At 40.8% G+C, this 20,593-nt stretch overlaps 1 protein-coding gene across 1 annotated transcript in view; it reads left to right on the plus strand.

The window, feature by feature from the left end:
- BMERB1 (bMERB domain containing 1) overlaps nt 1-20,593 on the plus strand; it is an 88,563-nt gene that overhangs the window by 38,250 nt on the left and 29,720 nt on the right. The window contains exon 2 of the mRNA XM_030578272.1: nt 828-951. Within this exon, the coding sequence (XP_030434132.1) occupies nt 828-951 (124 nt within the window). The remainder of the gene's footprint in view (nt 1-827; nt 952-20,593) is intronic.

The following is a 20,593-nucleotide window of genomic DNA, read 5'->3' on the forward strand; positions in this document are numbered from 1 at the left end:
AATGTGATAAAACATCAGTATAAGGTTTTCTGGAGGTCAGACTCCTGCTTCCCAAAGCAACTCTCTGCAAATTGATAGTACCTACTTCTGCCAATAGGGAAGAGAGAAGGTGTCAATTACACAAAAATAATAATAAACCTCCTACAAAGTACTGTGTATCCTCCACTCCATCTGATTTCAATGGAGATCATGATTACTAGCATTTCACAAGAAGCATTCTGTGCTTCATAGGATTAGACCCTTAGCCTCTTATACACACTCTTTAGCCTCTTCTCTGATAGACCTTTTTCTCTGGGCTGTCCTTTTAACTGCTTGTCCAATTGAAATCAATGGAGTGCCAGGAAGAATCATAGGAATTATATAGATAGAAAATTCTTATTAGTTCTTTTTGTCCATATCTCTTCTAATGCAGGATTGTTCGTAATAGTGAATTCTTGTAGCTGGGAAGTTTTGTAGCAGTTATATTGCTATGTTTTAAAAGTCTGTAGTGATGTAAAATAAGGCACAGCAGCTCTGACTGTAGACTGAGTTACTGTAAGTTAAGCTTTCTTATGAATTTGTAATATATTCTGATTTACTGAAACACATGTCAAATCGTATTAGAGATTTATAGGAATCCTTTTATTTTTAAATGATGATAAATTATTGAAAGTACCCAGCAAAACAAGAAAGGACCAGTCCACCTACCATCCAGCTACTATGTTCCCTGCTACCCACATTAATTACGCCATGACCTGGCACCTCTGTGATTAAGTTGCATTCTTTAAGGTCCGGCTAAGTCAGTTTGACCAGCCTCATTCATTTCCTGTCTTCCTTTACACACACAGATCAACTTGACATCATCTCAATGGCTGAAACAACAATGATGCCTGAGGAAATCGAATTGGAGATGGCAAAGATCCAGAGGCTTCGGGAAGTCTTAGTCAGAAGAGAATCAGAGCTCAGGTTTATGTAAGTAGCAACTCTTCTGGGAAAATGCTAAGCAAAACTAATCAAAATAGGAGTTTAGGGTTTTTTTTAATCCATTTGACACTTTAAAAAAAGATGAAGAGTGCCCATTTTAGCTGAATGTTTGCAAAATGCCAGTGGGAAATGATTTCTGTAGTTGCAAAGGAAGTAAAATTTTTTATCCAACATGTTTTACAGAATTTACAAAGAAGATCTATTGCTTACAAAAGAAACATTGGAGCAATGCTTCTGGCAGAGTATGTTTTTACACCAGAGCTCATATCCTATGTGGGAGTGAGCATGGTGTGAAAAAACAACTAAATTCTATTCAAGTCTCATTGAAGTTAGTGGGATCTGCACACGAATATCCAAGGGAAGAATTTAGCACTGCTCATATAGGGCCAGATCCTCTGCTGATGTAAATTAGTGGTTACATTTATTTATACCACCTGAGAATCTGGCCCTTTTCTCTTCCTACCTAGGCATCCATTTTAAAGGACAAATATAGAGCCTGATCCTTTAACTCTTACTCATGCGAGTAGTCCCATTGACGTCAATACTCCCTTACTCTCCTCTTTGACTCACTTGTGTGAGTAAAGTGGGGTTGGCCTCCTATTTTTTACAACAAATCATGCAAACATTTTTTATCCAGGTCTGGAAATTGCACTGTATTAGTGAATTTCAGTCCAGAGCAAATGTACAGCCATAGTTTACAACCTTTTAGAAATAATAGTTTGCTGACAGACTCTTTGTAATACTGAATGGAGTGATACTGCTAAAATAAACAAGAACAAGATTGGTTTTGTTACACCTGCTTCTAGGTAATCAAGTAAATACTTGGCTATCAGTTTCTATATAGATAGTCAGGCAAAAGCGTTGCTAGAGACACCTGTATTTCCCTTGAAATTTTTTATATCAAACAGTGCAAAGGGATTGAAATAAATTATCCTAGTGAAAGAGTACAATAGTAGCTGTCTCTCTGTCCAACTTTACTATATTATTTCTCTTCTCTTGGTCTATTTTTCCTCATTTCCAGCCTGCCTTTTTCATTTCCTCAGTGCTCATGCTCATAGCTGTTCTCAACGCTCCTTTTCTCCTGACAGGGTCAAAGTCAGCAGATTAACATGGAGGATTTGACAGTCAGACTGTTGAAAAGGGAACTTTGCCAAAATCGGCACCATCTACAGTGCTTTCCAAGTGTTATCCATAATTTGAATACACTCTGCTTAATACCCAGAAGCACACAGCAGCTGTCCACTTGCTGAAGTAGGACAGCTTCTCTGAGCACCTACCACCTGTGCTGTTCTACATTGACTTTGGGATGCAATTCAAAATGTGGATGACGATTGATAACTTTTAAAGGCCTGAATGGTCTGGAATCTGGCTGTCTTGCAGGCTGCCCCTTGCTCTGTTTCCCCCTACAGCAGATAAGAGCATCTAGAATACTGTTGCTATTGCTTTATGAGGTGACACTCTGACGCTGGCTGCAGTGACTTCTCTCCAGCAAGGGCCTCCAGCATTGGAAATTGCTACCCTTCACAGTCCCTAACTGCCTAAGACCAGTGAACTGCTGTGACTAAGATTAGTAGACATGCTGCAACATGCGTCTGTTTGGTTTATTTCTTCTGATTTTAAAAAATCTTCTATTTTATTCCTGAAAAATGAGAGGAATATTGCCAATGTTTCCCTAAGCCAAATCAGCAGAGGTTCTTTACTGCCACTCATTATGGATAGCTCACGTAAATTGTGGTGGGTTTCATTTTTATAATCCAAACCCTGCTTCCCCTCAAGCTAATGATGCAACTTCCATTAACTTCAGTGGGTCCAGGGGTACGCATTTTACAGCTGCTCAGGCCATATATGCTTTATAAATGAACCTATAAAAATAAAAGGTAGGTACTCTCATTTATGGATGACTTTATTACTTTCAGTTGTTTCCTGAAGTAAAAGACTTGTAGATGTCCTGAGACTAGTGATCTGTAGATAGTTAAAGCATTTCAGTAGCTGCATTCTCTTGCCAGGACTTGGTCTCTTTTGAAAGATTTGTATAGTCAATTATATGGCCTGAACATAGTGAAGGGCTGAATTGATTCAGCCAGACTTTGAACATGTGATAGCTGGGAAACTAGCTATGCCATATTTAGTGCTCAGTCCACTAAGTCTTCTCCGGCTTGGATGAGAACTCCAGTCTCTAATTAGTTCTGCTGCTGCTGTAGATTTTCAATTAATGGCATGATCAAAACAAGCCAAAGAGTATATGGTGGTGGAGCCCAGAGTGTGGAAGTGTGAGGGAGTGGAACAGAGTTTGGTAAGTGTGACTGCATTACTTATAATTAACCAAGATGCTAAAAGACTTTCTGGTATTGGAATATTGGACCCTTTTTTTGAATTCATACAACAGTGAAAACAAACTGATCTTGCCACAAGCAGACCGGTTATATTTTTCCTAGTATCCGAGGGTAGCCGTGTTAGTCTGGATCTGTAAAAGCAGCAAAGAATCCTGTGGCACCTTATAGACTAAACGTCTGTTAGTCTATAAGGTGCCACAGGATTCTTTGCTATATTTTTCCTGTTACTTTTTCCTTTAGTCATGACTTTCCTTCCTACTGCCGTTCTGTGATGTTGCTGTTTTGTGTCCTGCAATGCCAGCCAAGGCAATGAAGTCTCACATGTACTATATATTACTGCTTCCACTTAAGAACAAAGAAAATAAATGAACTGGAACATAAGTGGGGCTGGCTCAGATGCTGACTATGCTATAAACCATCAGCACAGTGGTAGTGCCACTTCCCACCTTATAACTTTTAGCCCAGTGCTTAGTGCACTTCCCTAGGATGTGGGAGACCTGGGTTCAACTTCCCCCTCTGCCAGAGGGTGAAAAAGGACTTGAACAGAGGTCTCCCAGTGCTTAGGGGAGTACTTTAACCACTAAGCTATGGGATATTGTGATATATAGTGTCCTCCTCTCCTGTTTAGTCTCGCCTAAGTTTGGATAAATAATTAAAGAGTCATTAGGTCAGAGAGAATAAGACTGAGAATAACTCTATAGCTTAGTGGTTAGGACACACACCTGGGTGGTGGGGAACCCAATCTCCCTGCTCCAATGACTAATTATTTATACAAAGTGGAATAACTTCAACAGGAGAGACTGAGGGAGCCCCACATCAGAATATCACAGAGCTCAGTGGTTAGAGCACTTACCTGACAGGACTGGGAGACCCCTGTTCAAATTCTTTCTCTCCTTTGCTGAATTGGGGTCTCCCACAACCCAGGCAAGTGTTCTAAGTAGGGCGCTAAATGTTATACGGTGGCACCTCCTCCTCCAGCTAGATTTTGAATGGGTCCTGATCCAGTACGTGGCTTCTGAGTGCATCTACCAAATTGAGCCCTGCATGCTAGTGAGGTTGATGAATCCCTATCTTCCCCCACTTTGTGGATCACTCCGGGGCTTAGGCAGAAGACAGGTGTTCAGATGCATAGAGTGAGGCAGCCAAAATGTACGTGCCAGGGAACTTTAATTGCAAAATTTAGGCACTGGGTGTGTTTAGGGACATACAGGGTTAGGCAGCAGCTGAGAGTTTTGTGGGTCACAGCGGAACCTAAAATTGTGATTTAGGTGCCTAACTACCTTTGTGGATCTGTGCCATGATGCCTAAAGTTAGGCATCTAAATAATTGGCCTGATTTTCAGCCCTATAGCTCCAACTGAAGTCAATAAGAATTGTGGGTCCTAAGTAGCTCTAAAAAAAAATAAAAAATCAAACCACTTTCTGAGGTGTTTACATCATGATTTAGATGCCTAACTTCAGGCACTAAAGTTTTAAAGTGCAGGTTTAAGTGTTTTTTGCTCAAGGTCACAGAGGAAGTAGGTGTTGGAATGAGATTGAGGACCCAGAAATTCCTGTCCCCAAATCCTGTGCTCAGATCATTCCATTCTCCAAGAATCATTGAAGAGAACAGCAACCATGGACTGAATTTTAACCTTTGGGATTCCACAATTTACAAGTAGGATTTTCAAAAGCACTCACCATAAGCCTAACTGTGTAATAGCTTTTCGAAGCCAATTGTAAAATTCCCATTTATTTCAAGGGATAAAGAGTAAGGTAATTGCTGAGTGGTTTTGAAAATCCCAACTATGCTTTTACAACTGTAGTCTAAAACAGTCATTTTCTGCAGATGTTTGTTTCGTTTTGTTTTCACTTAATTACAGACTAGCATCCCCAGTTCTCTGAGAGGAACCTAGGGAGTTAGAACAACTTTATAAATTCTATTTTATTGTAATTTCAAAGTCTGTAAACCACAAATAGTAATCAAAATAAAAAAAGTCATGAAATATACTGCTAGAGATCTATTAAATAACAAACAAAATGAAAATGTCATTGCAGGTAAAATTTTTACTGCAGAGAGCATATATATTTAAACACTTTAGATTAATTTTTCTTCCTTTAATTCCAAAACTATAACGGGCCACTATTTTCTGAAAGAATTACTTCTGCCAGATACATCAATTTTACCACTATTGCCTCACTGGAGTTAGAAATGTCTCTCCATTTTATAACTTAGTTTAATTAGATAATTAAATACCAGGGACTATCATTTACACAGATATTTAAATGTAATTAGATACATTTTGTAGTTTTGTTTTTAAAAAGCTGTCTTTGATACTTTTAGAATTTGATCCTGAGCTTTCAAAACCACTGACTCCTGAGAGAATCAGCAGCAAACACATTTAATCATAGAATGTTGACTTGGCTATGGTCACTAGAGACAAAGCAAATTAAAAGAGGCTTTTCCATTTCAATATGTAAAGCTTCTAACATAAAACCCATCCCCAGAAACCTGATGCTCAGTCCCATCCTACTTCACCAAAGGTTGCAAAAATGGACAGTTCCCAGTGCAATAATGGGGTTGGAGCATTTGTCTGCATTGGTTTTCTGTTAAAGGTTATCAAGTGTTGTTCCAGAAATTTCGCCATTGCCTCATGGTCTCTGCACATATAGGGCCGGCTTTAGGAAGTACGAGGCCCAATTCGAACGGTTTCAACGGGGCCCCGGCAGGGATGACTATAAAAAAAATTTTTTTTTTAAAAACACATGGGGCTTGTACTCACCGGGTGGCACTCTGGGTCTTCGGCAGTGGATCCTTCACTTGCTCCAGATCTTTGGCAGCACTGAAGGACTCACTGCCAAAGTGCTGCCGAAGACCCAGAGCAAGCAAAGGACCCACCACCAAAGACCCGGAGCGCCGCCAGGTGAGTAAAAATTAAAAAGGCGCCTCTAGCCAGGGAAGAGATTCTCACTGGGTGCGGAGCCCTCTTAGGCGCGGGGCCTGATTTGGGGGAATTGGTGGAATTGGTCTAAAGCCGGCCCTGTGTACACAAGCAGGGCAACAAATCTCAAGTGAAATTCATCTTTGCTTGTTGGATAGGAGAGAGGAGTTCCATAGGGTATCCCATCAGATTGTCAGGGTTTAACCAACAGTTAGTTCCATATGTAGGGTTATAATTACACATATTCTTGAATCCATAGGACACTGAAGACATCACTTATGCTCCATGTCCTGTACTGCCATGGTATCTGCCTGTCTGCATTACCTACGCAGGCCTAATCTAGCTCCCACCAGGAGCTCTGCTTCCATCTCCATTATCATTCCTTCCCTGAAGCACATGAACCACCACCCTCTTCCTCAGCTAATCCATCAAGCATCAAAACATCACAACAATTTTAGGGAGATGAGAGCTACAGACTTCCTGCTTGCCATTCAGCATCACCATCACTGCCTCCCAGCTGTTCCATGCTGCTAGCTCTTCCCCATCCATGCCCTGTTCTCCCAATATGAACACATCCTCTAGTGCAGTGGTTCTCAAGCTTTTGTACTGGTGACCCTTTTCACACAGCAAGCCTCTCAGTATGACCCCCCCCCATTATAAATTAAAAACACTTTTAAAAAATATTTGACATTATAAATGCTGGCAGTGAAGCAGGGTTTGGGATGGAGGCTGACAGCTCGTGACCCCCCATGTAATAACCACATGAGCCCCTGAGGTGTCCTGACCCCCAATCTGAGAATCCCTGCCCTAGTGTGCCTGTGGATCTGATGGAAAGATTTTAGCCTAGCTTAATTACAGATCAGTTATTATATCAAAAAACCTACCCGTTGATGATGTTGTGACAGACTGGATCACCAAAACCCCCTTGGGAACTACCAACTGATGTGCCAAGACTACTTCTGCCCCTGCTTTCCCTGCCAGTCTGGGACCCCAGCACCCTGTCTTGCTGAGCCAGAGGTCTCTTTAGGGGTGGAGAGGCTCTCTCTTCTGCCGGCTGAAGACAAAATGGAGGGGGTCTCACACAGGCTTAAATAGACTTTCTCTTGTGGGCAGAGACCCCCTCCTCTCATCTATGCAAAGTCTAGCTCTAAGTTGGAGTTTTGGAGTCACCTGGCAAGTCACATGTCCATGCATGACTGAGTTTCTTACCAGCCAAGCCAGATTCCTGGGAAAGCCCAGATGTGGATTGGTGTCTCCAAATTCATTGTTGGCTTAAGTGTTTTCTGACTGGGCACTTGATGAGAATAGTCTTTTCTCAGGAAGCTAACCAGCTGCTTCACTACAGCCTACTTAGACTCAAACAATCAAATAAAGCCTCATGGAAGGTATTGTCAGAGATGTATTTTAGGAGCTTTTATCTCACTGCTTTTTGTACTCATATTGGGAGTGTGAATAAAAATAGAGGCCCAGATCCCCAGTTGGTGTAAATCAGAGTAGCTCTGGTTCCACTGAAGTCAGTGGAGGGATACAGATTTACAGCAGATGAGAACCTAACCGAGAGATTTCTAACTGAAATGATATGACGTTACTTTCTTTGGGAGGTTGCACTCTAACAAGCTCAGCAAAGGGTTAGTGGAGCAATAATAAAATTCACTTATACTGGAGGCTTGAAATGGCTTAGCAATAATACGTGCATTGCCTTAGATAGTCACAACATTTACTGCAGCACATATTTTAGCCAATGAAATATATGCTGCCATGAACAAAGGACATTTGGTGAAGAGAAATTCTCCAGGTTAACATAGTTTCTAGTGCAAAAATAATGAGGTCTGGCTGCTTAGCAGCCAATTAGCATTCTCCAACTCTCTTGTCTTCTGTGTATAAATGAGCAAGAACTTATCCACTGGTATGTGATTTCATGGATAATGTAATGTTCCCTCAGGCAGTTCCATGTTTAGGATCTATGTAGCATGCATCTCCTACTTGGCATTTTCTCTTCTCCCCTCCACACAGCATGAGGTGCAGTTGAAGGAGACCATCCTGCCTTTATTGTGGTTTAGAGACGGATCTGCTTGCCTGGGAAGTTAAGGTGTAAAAGTCGAGCTCTAGTTATTATAGTTGGTGCTGTATTGCACCATGCTGAAGATAATTAACTATTTCTAGATGCTTCTCCGCCTTGAACAAAATGATATGAATGACTAATGAATCTTGCAGGAAAACCTTCACTAAGGATAAAATGAAATGTGTGGCTGCTGTGTCAATAGGCAAATGCCAACGTGTTACATTACAGCATTCAGATTAGTAACACTCCAGTATTTAAATAGGACCTTTACTAAACTGGTCACCACCACTAGGAGCTTTGTAAAAGTCATCCTGATGCAGGAGGAGGCCTGAGGAGGACAGAACAGGCGGCTGATGAGATAAAAGCCGTACACTTAAACATCATCATTTTTAAGGCTAATTTTAAAGTACTTGATGATGGCGAGGGAATAAAGAGACAGACCCTAAGACTGAGCTCAGAAATAAAGGAATGTAGTAATATCTGACTTAGGCCATGTCTACACTTACAGTTCTGCAGCGCTGGTAGTTACAGCTGCGTTCGTACAGCTGTGTAGGGCCAGCGCTGCAGTGTGGCCACACTGACAGCTACCAGCGCTGCAGTGTGGCCACATTTGCAGCATTTGCAGCGCTGTTGGGAGTGATGCATTGTGGGCAGCTATCCCAGCATTCAAGTGGCTGCAACGTGCTTTTCAAAAGAGGGGGGTGTGGTGGAATGTGACAGGGAGCATGGAGGAGACAGACAGAATGGATTTTTGGAGTTGACACTGTTCTCAGCTCCCTGCCTTGCAAGTTCTAAGGACTGGAAGACACACGGTGCCTACCTTCAATCATTTAAAAAGTTCTGACTCCCTTCCCCCACTCCTCTCTCATTCACTAAATGCAAATTATGTACTCCTAAATACCCGTCAGACCAGATAAGCAACTGCTCAACACGGACTTCCCCCTCCCCCTCTGCCGTGTGAGAGTGCTGTTTCTCTCTTCAAGCAAACAGCTTTGAACATTCCAAAGTAATTCCCCTGCCTGCCTCCACTCGCTCAGCAAACAGGAGCTGTGTTTGTTTTTTAAATAAGCAGTTTGGCTGAACTCCGAGCTCTCCCTTTCTTCCGGTTTGTTGTGGACAGGAATTCTGGGATACCTCCTTATACCCCGGAGGTCAATAAAAGCGCTGGTGGGGTCAACACTTGCTGACCAGCGCTGGATCACCAGCGCTGGAATTGCTACACCTGAGGCTCGACCGGGTGTACAGCCAGCGCTGCAACCAGGGAGTTGCAGCGCTGGCCGTGCTTTGCAAGTGTGGCCACATCCTAAGTTGCAGCGCTGTAACCCCCTCACCAGCGCTGCAACTCTCTAGTGTAGCCATGGCCTTATTAAACTATATTCAGTGCTACACTTTAACTTCCCTGAAGGAATATGTATGTATGTTCTATATTGGACACATATCCAAGTTGCAAAGTTTAGGTGAAGTCAGGTCTTTGGTTTTGGTTCAGACTCCTCTCTAATACATATCATGTAGACAGCTTCAGAGGTCTCTATTTTTCTGCTTACCATATTAGAGTTATGTCTGAAGAAGAAGTAGTTTCATACTAAAAGAAACTTTTTACAATCTCTTAATTTTTGACATTTTGATGAAATTTTGAATTGGAAAAAAATGGGACAAAACTTAAGCCAAAATTTTAAAAATTGACCTTTAATTTTGGATGCTTCTGTTTTTGGGAACTCAGCTGCAGACACCTTGGGATGCATCTTCAGAATTATGGCAGACTTACAGGTCCAGTTGAAGTCAATAGGAATACTCACAGATGTTTACAGGATTAGGATCTTATAATATATGGTGCAGATACAATATTTGTGACAACAGAGTCATCATCTTGCATAGTTGTTCTTCATATATGCCAAGATTCTCTCCAATAGCTTTAATATCCCTGTGTAATGGTATTTCAAGTATAGTGCACTGCTTCTGCTCACAAACACACAACAGATTTAAAAAAAATGTTTTTTTAAAAAGGAAATAATTATAGGAAATAAGGAAATAATTCTATTCGACTTCCAAGAGGGTAATTGATTGAGATAGTACCGTGGTAAATAGAAAAATCATAAAATGGAGTCATTATTTTCTTTTGTTTTTTCATTACTAAATGAAATCTAAATTAAGAACCATGACTTTGACAAAATGATCATCTGCAGCTGCTGGTACAAAATGATTGTTTAAATAAATGGAGGGGGTGAAAACATATGGTGTAAAGTGCATCCATTGTTTGCAACAAGATGAAGAGTGAGGGAGAATGATTATAATCAGTGTGCATAACAATTTTGGAAAGGAAATAGTATTGACAGGCCAATATAAAATAGCATAACTTCTTTTTCAGATGTGTTTAATTGGATTTTATCATTGGGTATAACATTGACATAAATTAGCGGTTATCATTTGATGGATGATGCACTAATAGTTGGTTCCCTACAGGAGAAAAAAATGGTTTTCATCAGTCTATAGATGTTCAGCATTTGATTTTTCTCCTTAAAAGAAAAACTGGTATTTCATAACTAAATGAAGGTTCAGTTGATAACTGGGACCCTGCACTCCTTCAGTGGATGGATGATTCAACATGAATACTTTACAATGCATTATGGATGAGTTATCATTGAAAGAGCAGTCAGCTAATTCCAGACCCTTCACAAAAGGATATTTTTGTGATTTCATTCATCATTTTGTGACTGGGTCTGTCGTTTTTTGATGTTATCCCAAACAACAGAGAATGTATCTGTTAATGAATGATAAATCCCATAACTGGCTTCTAAAGAAACCATCAACAGATAATTAAATGATTGAAGAGCTATTCATATAGTAGTGAAGGCTGATTAACTTTTCATTTAAATGATATTCATTCTATGAGGAAAGAAAAGCCTGGTTCCTGGGATATTACTTTCTGTTTAGAGACAAAAATATTAATTATCTGACAAAACTGATGGTCTGCCAAATTATTGATAAGAACTACGGGTTCATTCAAAGTCCATTGAAATCAATGGAACTTTGCTACTGACATCAGTGGGCTTAGGGTCAGGTCCATAGTCAACAGCAACAGGCTGGTGAATTTCCTAAAAAAGTAAGAAAGGACCCCAACTGGCTTGTAATCCCTGTGCCAGATCCTCAGCTGCTGTAATTTGGCATAGCTCCATTTCGAATATGGGTCAGACCAATGGCCCATCTAATAAAGGATCCTGTCTGTAATTGTGGCTAGTACAGGTTGCTTCAGATGAAGGCAGAATAAATGCTGTAGTAGGCAGTTATAGAATAACTTGCCAATAAGGAATGTTTCTTCCTGGTTCCCATTAATTGGCTTATGCCCTGAAGCATCCCTTCACAACTCTCTGTTAATTTTTATCCCTTATCTCTAGATATTCTTATTATCCAAATAAATGTCCAGTTCTTTCATAATTCTTGCTATGCTTCTGGTCTCAGTGAGTTCCATATGCTGATCATGTGCTATGTAAAAATTCATATCTTTATATCAGTTTAAAATTTGTCACCTTTCAGTTTCATTGAAAGTTATCTTGTTTTTGTACTATGTAAAAGGCGAGCAGAAGTTCCAGATAGAGAATCTATCTTCTCTATGCCATTGAACTCAATGGAGCGATATTGATTTAAACTAGCTGAGAAGCTGGCTCTCTGCATTACACAGTATCCACCCCAGTCTCAAACAACGGCTGTTATAGCATCCATTTTTTTTTATTATTCTACATTATGGAAATTAAAAAGAAAAACACTGGTTCTGATTTAACAAACGAGACTGCAAAGCAAAACAAAAAAACTCTTACATTTCAGAAGAAAAACTCCCATACTGTGCCTGTAGATTAAGGAACAACCAGGAGACAAACTGTGCACAAAAGTTAATGATTAACCAGTCTAAGATCAATGACTTCTTATTCTTTCCTTTGGTGCAAATATCTGAGGACATAGTTCTTTCTTTAACCTTTTTGTTTAATCACTTCCATATAATCCTCCTGAACCAAGGTTTCGTGCACAAATTAACCAACCATTAAGTATCATGCAGTACGTGGTAAATCTGGTCACCAATCAGTTCCTTATATTCAAAAGCAATGGTGGTTCAACATAAAACAACACAAAGGCTCCGAGATTATTTATCTGGGCTGTTGCAAAAATCCGCCTATTGTTTTTAAATTGAACTCCTTCACAAATCAATGCCTCTGTTTTTGATTTCTCACTGTTAATGCTGTGATATTGTATGGAATCTGGAGACACTTCATGATATTGTTGATACCAGTATTATAAAATTGCAAGGAATTTGCCCAGATATGCCATGTAAGGTATCTGGGAAAATGTTGGTGATCTTGTCTATATGTTTGTGTCATCTTTGTATTGTTAGTTATAGATATGTATGGTATATCTGTATTTCAAAAATTGTGCTCTGTTTCTGGGTGACACTCTCAGACAGATTGGCATCAGCACTGCCTAACCTGTTTGATGGCCCATCAAGGGTCATCAGCTGTACAAGAGAACCCATTGAAAGGAGCCAGGGGATATGTTTATGAGTCAGCAAGGCATGTAGGGGCATGCCGGTGGGCAGAGGCTTTTCCATGTCATGTGCTGTGAAGCTTGTGTTTGGGACACATGAAGTACAAGCCACATGAAGAAGGAATATAAAAGGCAGCTGCATCATCTCCATTTTGTCTTAGTTCACTCCTGCTTCTTACCTCTGGAGTAACATTTCTACAAACCAAAGCTCTGAACAAAGGACTGAATGACCCAAGCTGTGGCTGTGTTCCAAAGGGATTTTCAAGCCAGCAAATTCACCAGGGCTGCTAAGAGCCTGATATATGGACTTTGAAGTCTCTGTATGTATCTGAGTGTTTTGTCATTTAACAACTCCCTTATTGTTCTTTCTTTCTTTTATAATAAACCTTTCGTTTTAGTTACTAAAGGATTGACTGGCAGCATGGTATTTTGGTAAGATCCAAACTAATATTGACCTGGTAATGTGGCTGGCTTTTTGGGCTCAGAAGAATATTTTGTATAGTGAGCAGTGTTTTTAAATAACTTCTCACTGTACTGGACCTATGTGCTGATTAGGAACCAGAGAACTGGAAAGCAATAAAGAGCGATGTATGATTTCTTTTTTTGCTTCTTGATAACCAGTGTGCACAGATTATGACTGGCTGGTGAGTCTAACCTCAGTGTTAATCATCAGTTTTTGGGAGAACCTGCTCTCCTCTTTGCAGCCCACCCTTACCTTGGCATTTTCAGTGAGGTACCCTGGTCACAAATGCCTTCAAAGTAGAAAAAACAGAAAGTGAGAATACATAAATATTGAAATGTATCCAATAAATTATTATTCCAATAAAGAGGCTAGTCTAGTGGAATCAGCCCAGGGTTAGGAGTAAGGAACTTCTGAATTCAAATCCTCTCTCTACTGTAAAATTACCTTCCATCCTGATTATACAGGGGCGTTTCTTTTACTTTTTTCTTTATAATAACGTTCTTCTTTTAAGAACCTAATTGATTTTAGGGTCCTAAAGGTAAAGGGTCTGGTCTGTACTTTTATTAAAGGCAATTGGTTGGTATATTATTCTCAAGCCTCCCCAGGAAAGGGGGTGAAGGGGCTTGGGAGGATATTTTGGGGAGATAGGAACTCCAAGTGGTCCTTTTCCTGAATCTTTGTCTAAATCACTTGGTGGTGGCAGCAGTATCATCCAAGGACAAGGAAAGGATTTGTGTCTTGGTGAAGTTTTTAACCTAAGCTGGTAGAAATAAGCTTAAGGGGACTTTCATGTGAGTCCCCACATCTGTACCCCAGAGTTCAGAATGGGAAGGGTACCCTAACAGCACTGTAGATTTAAACCCCAGCTTGCCATGCACTATTTTCCAGGAGAAGCCCTCAAGTATACCTAGAACATCCCTGACAGATGTTTATCTAACTTTTTCTTTAAAACCTCCAGTGACAGGGATTCTACAACCTCTCTTGGTAACTTATTCCAGTACTTAATGAGCCTTGTAGTTAGAAAGTTTTTTTTCTTAGTATCTAATCTAAATCTCCTTTGTTGCATAGTAAATTGATGACTTCTTGTCCTACCATCAATGGACAGTGAGAATAGCTGATCACCCTCCTCTTTTTTGCAACAGAAAAGCTTAAAAAACAGAATCCAATGAGAAACTGCTGAGCTTGAATTAATATGCAAACTAGATACCAAAAACTTGGGTTTAAATAGAGACTGGAAGTGGCTGGGTCATTATACATTGCATCTATTTCCCCATGTTAAGTATCCTCACACTTTCTTGTCTACTGTCTAAAATGGGCCATCTTGATTATCACTACAAAAGTTTTTTTTCTCCTCCTGATAATAGCTCATCTTAATGAATTAGCCTCTTACAGTTGGTATGGCTACTTCCACTTTTTCATGTTCTCTGTCTGTATATATATCTTCTTACTATAAGTTCTGTTCTATGCATCTGATGAAGTGGGCTGTAGCCCATGAAAGCTTACGCTCAAATAAATTCGTTAGTGTCTAAGGTTCCACAAGTACTCCTCGTTCTTTTTGAGGATACACACTAACACGGCTTCTGCTCTGTGTCCTCTTTATAACATCTGTAACTTGAAGAGATTGATCAGGGCCCTACTCAGTCTTCTTTCTCAAGACTAAACATGCCCATTTTTTTAACTCTTCCTCAGAGGTCATGTTTTCTAAATCTTTCATTTTTGTTGCACTCTCCTGGACTCTCCAATTTGTCCACATCTTTCTTAAAGTGTGGTGCCCAAAACTGGACTCTGTACTCCAGCTGAGGCCTCACCAGTGCCAAGCAGAGTGGAACAATTACCTCTGATGTTGTATATAAGACACTCCTGTGAATACACCCCAGAATGATATTTGCCTTTGTTTGTAATTGCACACATTGTTCTCTCATGTTCAATCTGTGATCCACTATAACCCCTAGATCCTTATCTATGTACTACTTGCCAGTTATTCCCCATTTTGTATTTGTACATTTCAATTTTCCTTCCTAAGTACTTTGCACTTGTATTTATTGAATTTCATCTTGTTGATTTCAGACCAATTCTTCAATTTATCAAGGTCCTTTTGAATTCTAAACCTGTTCTCCAAATTGCTTTCAAACCCTCCCAGTTTAGTGTCATCTGAAAATTTTATAAGCATACTCTCCACTCCATTATCCAAGTCATTAATGAAAATATTGAATGGTACTGGACCCAGGCCAGACTCAGTCTCACAATGAACCATTGATAACTACTCTTTGAGTACAGTTTTTTCACCCAGTTTTGCACACATTTTACAGTAATTTCATCTAGACCAAATTTCCCTAGCTTGCTTATGAGAATGTTATTTGGGACTGTTCTAAAGTCTTATTAAAATCAAGATATATCACAACTACTGCTTCCCATCCACTAGGCCAGTAACCTAGTGTCAAAGAAGGAAATTAGAATGGTTTGTCTTGATTTGTTCTTGTCAAATCTATGTCAGCTGTTACTTATTACCCTATGATCTTCTAGGTGCTTACAAATTGGTTGTTTTAATAATTTGTTCCACTATCTTTCCAGATATCAAAGTTAGGTCTGATTGGTTATAATTCCCTGAGTCCTCTTTGTTCCCATTTTCAAAGATAGGTGCCAGGCTTGCTCTTTTCCAGTCCTCTGGAACTCACCTGTCTTCCATGAGTTCTCAAAAATAATTGCTAATGGTTCTGAGATTGCTCTAGCTAAGTACCCTAGTGTGAATTTCACCACTCCCTGCTGACTTGAATACATAACTTATCTAAGTATTCTTTCCCTATTTTGGTTCATGTTCCTTCCCCCTTGTTGGGGGTGCAGGCTCTGGTGTGGGACCAGGGATGAGGGATTTGGGGTGCAAGAGGGGGCTCTGGGCTGGGGCAGGGGGTTGGTGTGTGGGGGCTGAGGGTGAGGGTTCTGGCTGGGATGAGGGCTCTGGTGTGGGTCCAGGGATGAGGGATTTGGCATCCAGGGATTTGGGGTGTGGGAGGGGGCTCTGGACTTGGGAGTGGAGCTGAAGGGTCAGAGTATGGGAGGGGATGACAGACTTGGGGAGTGGATCCAAGGGATTCAGCATATGGGAGGGGGCTCTGGGCTGAGGCAGATGGTTGGGGTATGGGAAGGAACATGGGCTGTGGGCTGGGGATGCAGGTTTCAGGGTGGGGCCAGAAATGAGGGGTTCAGGGTGTGTGAGGGGGCTCTGGGCTGGTGGTTGGGGTTTTTGTGGGGGTGAGGGTTCTGGCTGAGGGTGTGGGGTCTGGTATGGACTGAGGATGAGGGATTTGTGGTGCAGAAAGGTGCTGGGGCTGGAGTGGGGGCATGCCGCTGCTTCCGGGAGCTTCGCGGAGCCACAGCAGCCAGGGAGCCTGCCTTAGCCCCGCTGCGCCACCAACCAGACTTTTAATGACCACTGTCAGGGTCCCTTTTTGACTGGGTATTCCAGATGAAAATCAGACACCTGGCAACCCTTCACCTCACCCTTCTTGGTGTTGTCTTAGCTCTCCTTCCCTGCTAAGTAGTGGGCCTACATCTGCCTTCATCTTTCTCTTGCTTCTAGTGTAATTATAGTTCCTCTTATTTCCTTCAATGTCTCTTGCTAGATATAACTCGTTTTGTGCCTTAGCCTTTCTGATTTTTCTCTAAATGCATGTGCTATTCTGAAGTTGGTGGTAAAACTCCATGCCTGTCCTCAGAAAAGATTTCAGCCCAAGATAGCAGAAATGCCACAATTCAGGCAGCTTGAGTGGTGCTGAAATTTATTCTAGTTTGAATTTGTCTGAAATATATTAAATATGAACTGCAATGGCTGGGATTTTCAAATACCCTTGCCTTCACCTCTGTCAAACATCTGTGATAATTGAATTACAATACTATATCAAAGTACCAGTACAGTACCTTCCCTTCCCCCTCCATGCTTCTTCAGGATCAGACAGTGCTTTTAACTAGAAGAGATAACCCCACTTGCTTTAATACTTGAAGTTAATCATAGGACTTTTGATTTGGAATGTGACCAGCCAGGCAGGGCTAGTCAGAAATCTGTTACATTAATTGCAGGCTCTGTGTGTTCCTGTCTGAGCATCACCAGGTGTCAAGCTGAATAACAACATAATAAACACATACCATAATGACTCAGATAATATGTACTATATTCTCCTGTATTAAAGGTTATCTGGGAATTCATGGTTTTATAATTAGAAGCTTCAGAAATCCAAGAGGGAATCTGTAATGTACTGACAGGGACAAATGAAATAAAACAGCCAGTTTTAGAAAAGGGACACATATAACCTTTCCATATCAATACAAGAATCTCAATTAGCCTCAAGATTAAGTTAGCGATTTCATTCCCCCAAAATCTTTACTGTAGATATCCCATTCCATGTTCCCTGTGTCTACTAGTTGGCCTTAAATATAGACAAAGCTAAGCTCTGCAATTCTCCTAGCCCATCCCTACCTCTCCCTCCAGTCGTACTGATAGATGGGGAGAAATCATGCCACCAATCTCCCCATCATCGAAGATTTTGCGGTCAGACTACTCCTCACTATTTCTGTGTAGATTTTTACTCCTAAATATCCAGTTAGTTCTGCTATACTCCCCTTTGATTTCAATTATATTCTTCCTTTAAAACACAGAAGTCTCCCTCACTAATGTCCCCTCTCTGAACTGGTGTTCAACAACCACTCCTACTAATGATGTTTAGGGGCAAGACTACTATAAACTCTTTCAGTAGATCCTCTGCTGATTCTAGTGTAGTAATATCAGCTTATGGGTCTGCATCATCATCCATGATTCTTCTTTTATAATCTCCCTTAGGGTGGATTCTTCCATCTCCTAAGATTTTTATTGCAATGAGCAACTTTACTTCCAGACAGGAATATGCCCCATCAGAACTACAGAATGAAATAGCTGCTGGCAAAACCAGTAAAAGGGCTGCTAAAGAGAGTGGACCCACAAAACTATCAAGTTGAAAATGTGGGTTTGCTTTTGAGCTGCACAAATGAATTCAAAAGGGTTTCATGGCCCAATAAAGAGAGAATAAGAGAAACTTAAGCACACTCCTACGGATACTCCAAGGAGACAATAGATCTATTTTGTAGCCTTCAAAGTCAGTCAATAAAATTAGCAGACACTCTCTAGATACGCTGAACTGCTAAACTTATGCCGAAATCATTGAAGAAAGTACTTGAAGTTTACTTATACAGTTCTGTTATTAACAGCAGGAAAATTAACAGGGAAGTCAGGGTTTCTGGCCACACAGAGCTTTTATGTGATAATTTGATAAATGAGAGAAAAAGCGGGTGAGGAAATATTTTGTATTGAACCAACTTCTGTTGGTGAGAGAGACAAGTTTTTGAGCTACACAGAGCTTTTCCTCAGATCTGGAAAAGGTATTTAGAGGGTCACAGCTAAATACAAGATCAAACAGGTGCCTCACCCAGACCTGAGAAACAGCTCCGTGTAGCTCGAAAGCTTGTTTCTCTCACCAACAGAAGTTGGTCTAGTAAAAGATATTACCTCACCCACCTTGTCTCTCCAATATCCTGGGACTGACAACAGGGTGACAATAACACTGCATACTGCTTTGATAAATGCCATAGGCCAGATTCTCAGCTGGTGCAAATCAGCATAGCATTATTAAAGTTGGTGGAGTTATGTTGATTCATGCAAGCTGACGATATGGCTCTTCTATATGTGGCTCAAATGTCTGACTGCCCTATATGAACAGCGTAGCCCCCTTCAAATGGCTTTAGTGTGAAACTGGCAGTTCAGTGTGACTAAAGAATCCTACTTACTTTTACTAATTTGCTTCTGTGATAATGAAAACATAGCGCCACAAGAAAGCTGGCTGTGATTACTGCAACTAGGGCTGGGGAAGCCAAGTTGGGTACAAGAAGGAACTCTTTTTCCCGCCCCTCAACTCCACTCAAACTTGAACCAAAACTTTGCTGCAAACTGAAAGAGCTCAGTTAACTCTGCTTCCCTGTTTCCTAATTTGGTGCATCCCTGAATTCTCAGAACCTAGCGAGGCCTGAGAGCAGAAATGGCCAAATAATATGTTTTCATGGTAGAAAGAAGCAATGGAAATTACACAAGAAATCCTGTTCCTGCAGTTTCTCTGCCTGGTAATACAGGTGGACAATTCAGATAAGCATTGAATAAAAAATAACTTAATATTGTGATGGCACTTTCTGACTGAGGATTGGAAAGCACTTTGAAACATTAATTAATGTAGTTTCATAGATTCATAGACTCTAGGACTGGAAGGGACCTCGAGAGGTCATCGAATCCAGTCCCCTGCCCTCATGGCAGGACCAAATACTGTCTAGACCATCCCTGATAGACATTTATCTAACCTATTCTTAAATATTTCCAGAGGTGGAGATTCCACAACCTCCTGAGGCAATTTATTCCAGTGTTTAACTACCCTGACAGTTAGGAACTTTTTCCTTATGTCCAACCTAAATCTCCCTTGCTGCAGTTTTAGCCCATTGCTTCTTGTTCTACCATTAGAGGCTAAGGTGAACAAGTTTTCTCCCTCCTCCTGATGACTCCCTTTTAGATACCTGAAAACTGCTATCATGTCCCCTCTCAGTCTTCTCTTTTCCAAACTAAATAAACCCAATTCTTTCAGCCTTCCTTCATAGGTCATGTTCTCAAGACCTTTAATCATTCTTGTTGCTCTTCTCTGGACCCTCTCCAATTTCTCCACATCTTTCTTGAAATGCGGTACCCAGAACTGGACACAATACTCCAGTTGAGGCCTAACCAGCGCAGAGTAGAGCGGAAGAATGACTTCTCGTGTCTTGTTTACAACACACCTGTTAATGCATCCCAGAATCATGTTTGCTTTTTTGCAACAGTATCACACTGTTGACTCATATTTAGCTTGTGGTCCTCTATGACCCGTAGATCTCTTTCTGCCATACTCCTTCCTAGACAGTCTCTTCCCATTCTGTATGTGTGAAACTGATTGTTCCTTTCTAAGTGGAGCACTTTGCATTTGTCTTTATTGAACTTCATCCGGTTTACCTCAGACCATTTCTCCAATTTGTCCAGATGATTTTGAATTTTGACCCTGTCCTCCAAAGCAGTTGCAATCCCACCCAGTTTGGTATCGTCCGCAAACTTAATAAGCATACTTTCTATGCCAACATCTAAGTCGTTGATGAAGATATTGAACAGAGCCGATCCCAAAACAGACCCCTGCGGAACCCCATTTGTTATAGCTTTCCAGCAGGATTGGGAGCCATTAATAACTACTCTCTGAGTACGGTTATCCAGCCAGTTATGCACCCACCTTATA

The sequence above is a fragment of the Gopherus evgoodei genome, chromosome 10 (assembly GCF_007399415.2).
Source record: "Gopherus evgoodei ecotype Sinaloan lineage chromosome 10, rGopEvg1_v1.p, whole genome shotgun sequence".
Taxonomy (NCBI): domain Eukaryota; kingdom Metazoa; phylum Chordata; order Testudines; family Testudinidae; genus Gopherus; species Gopherus evgoodei.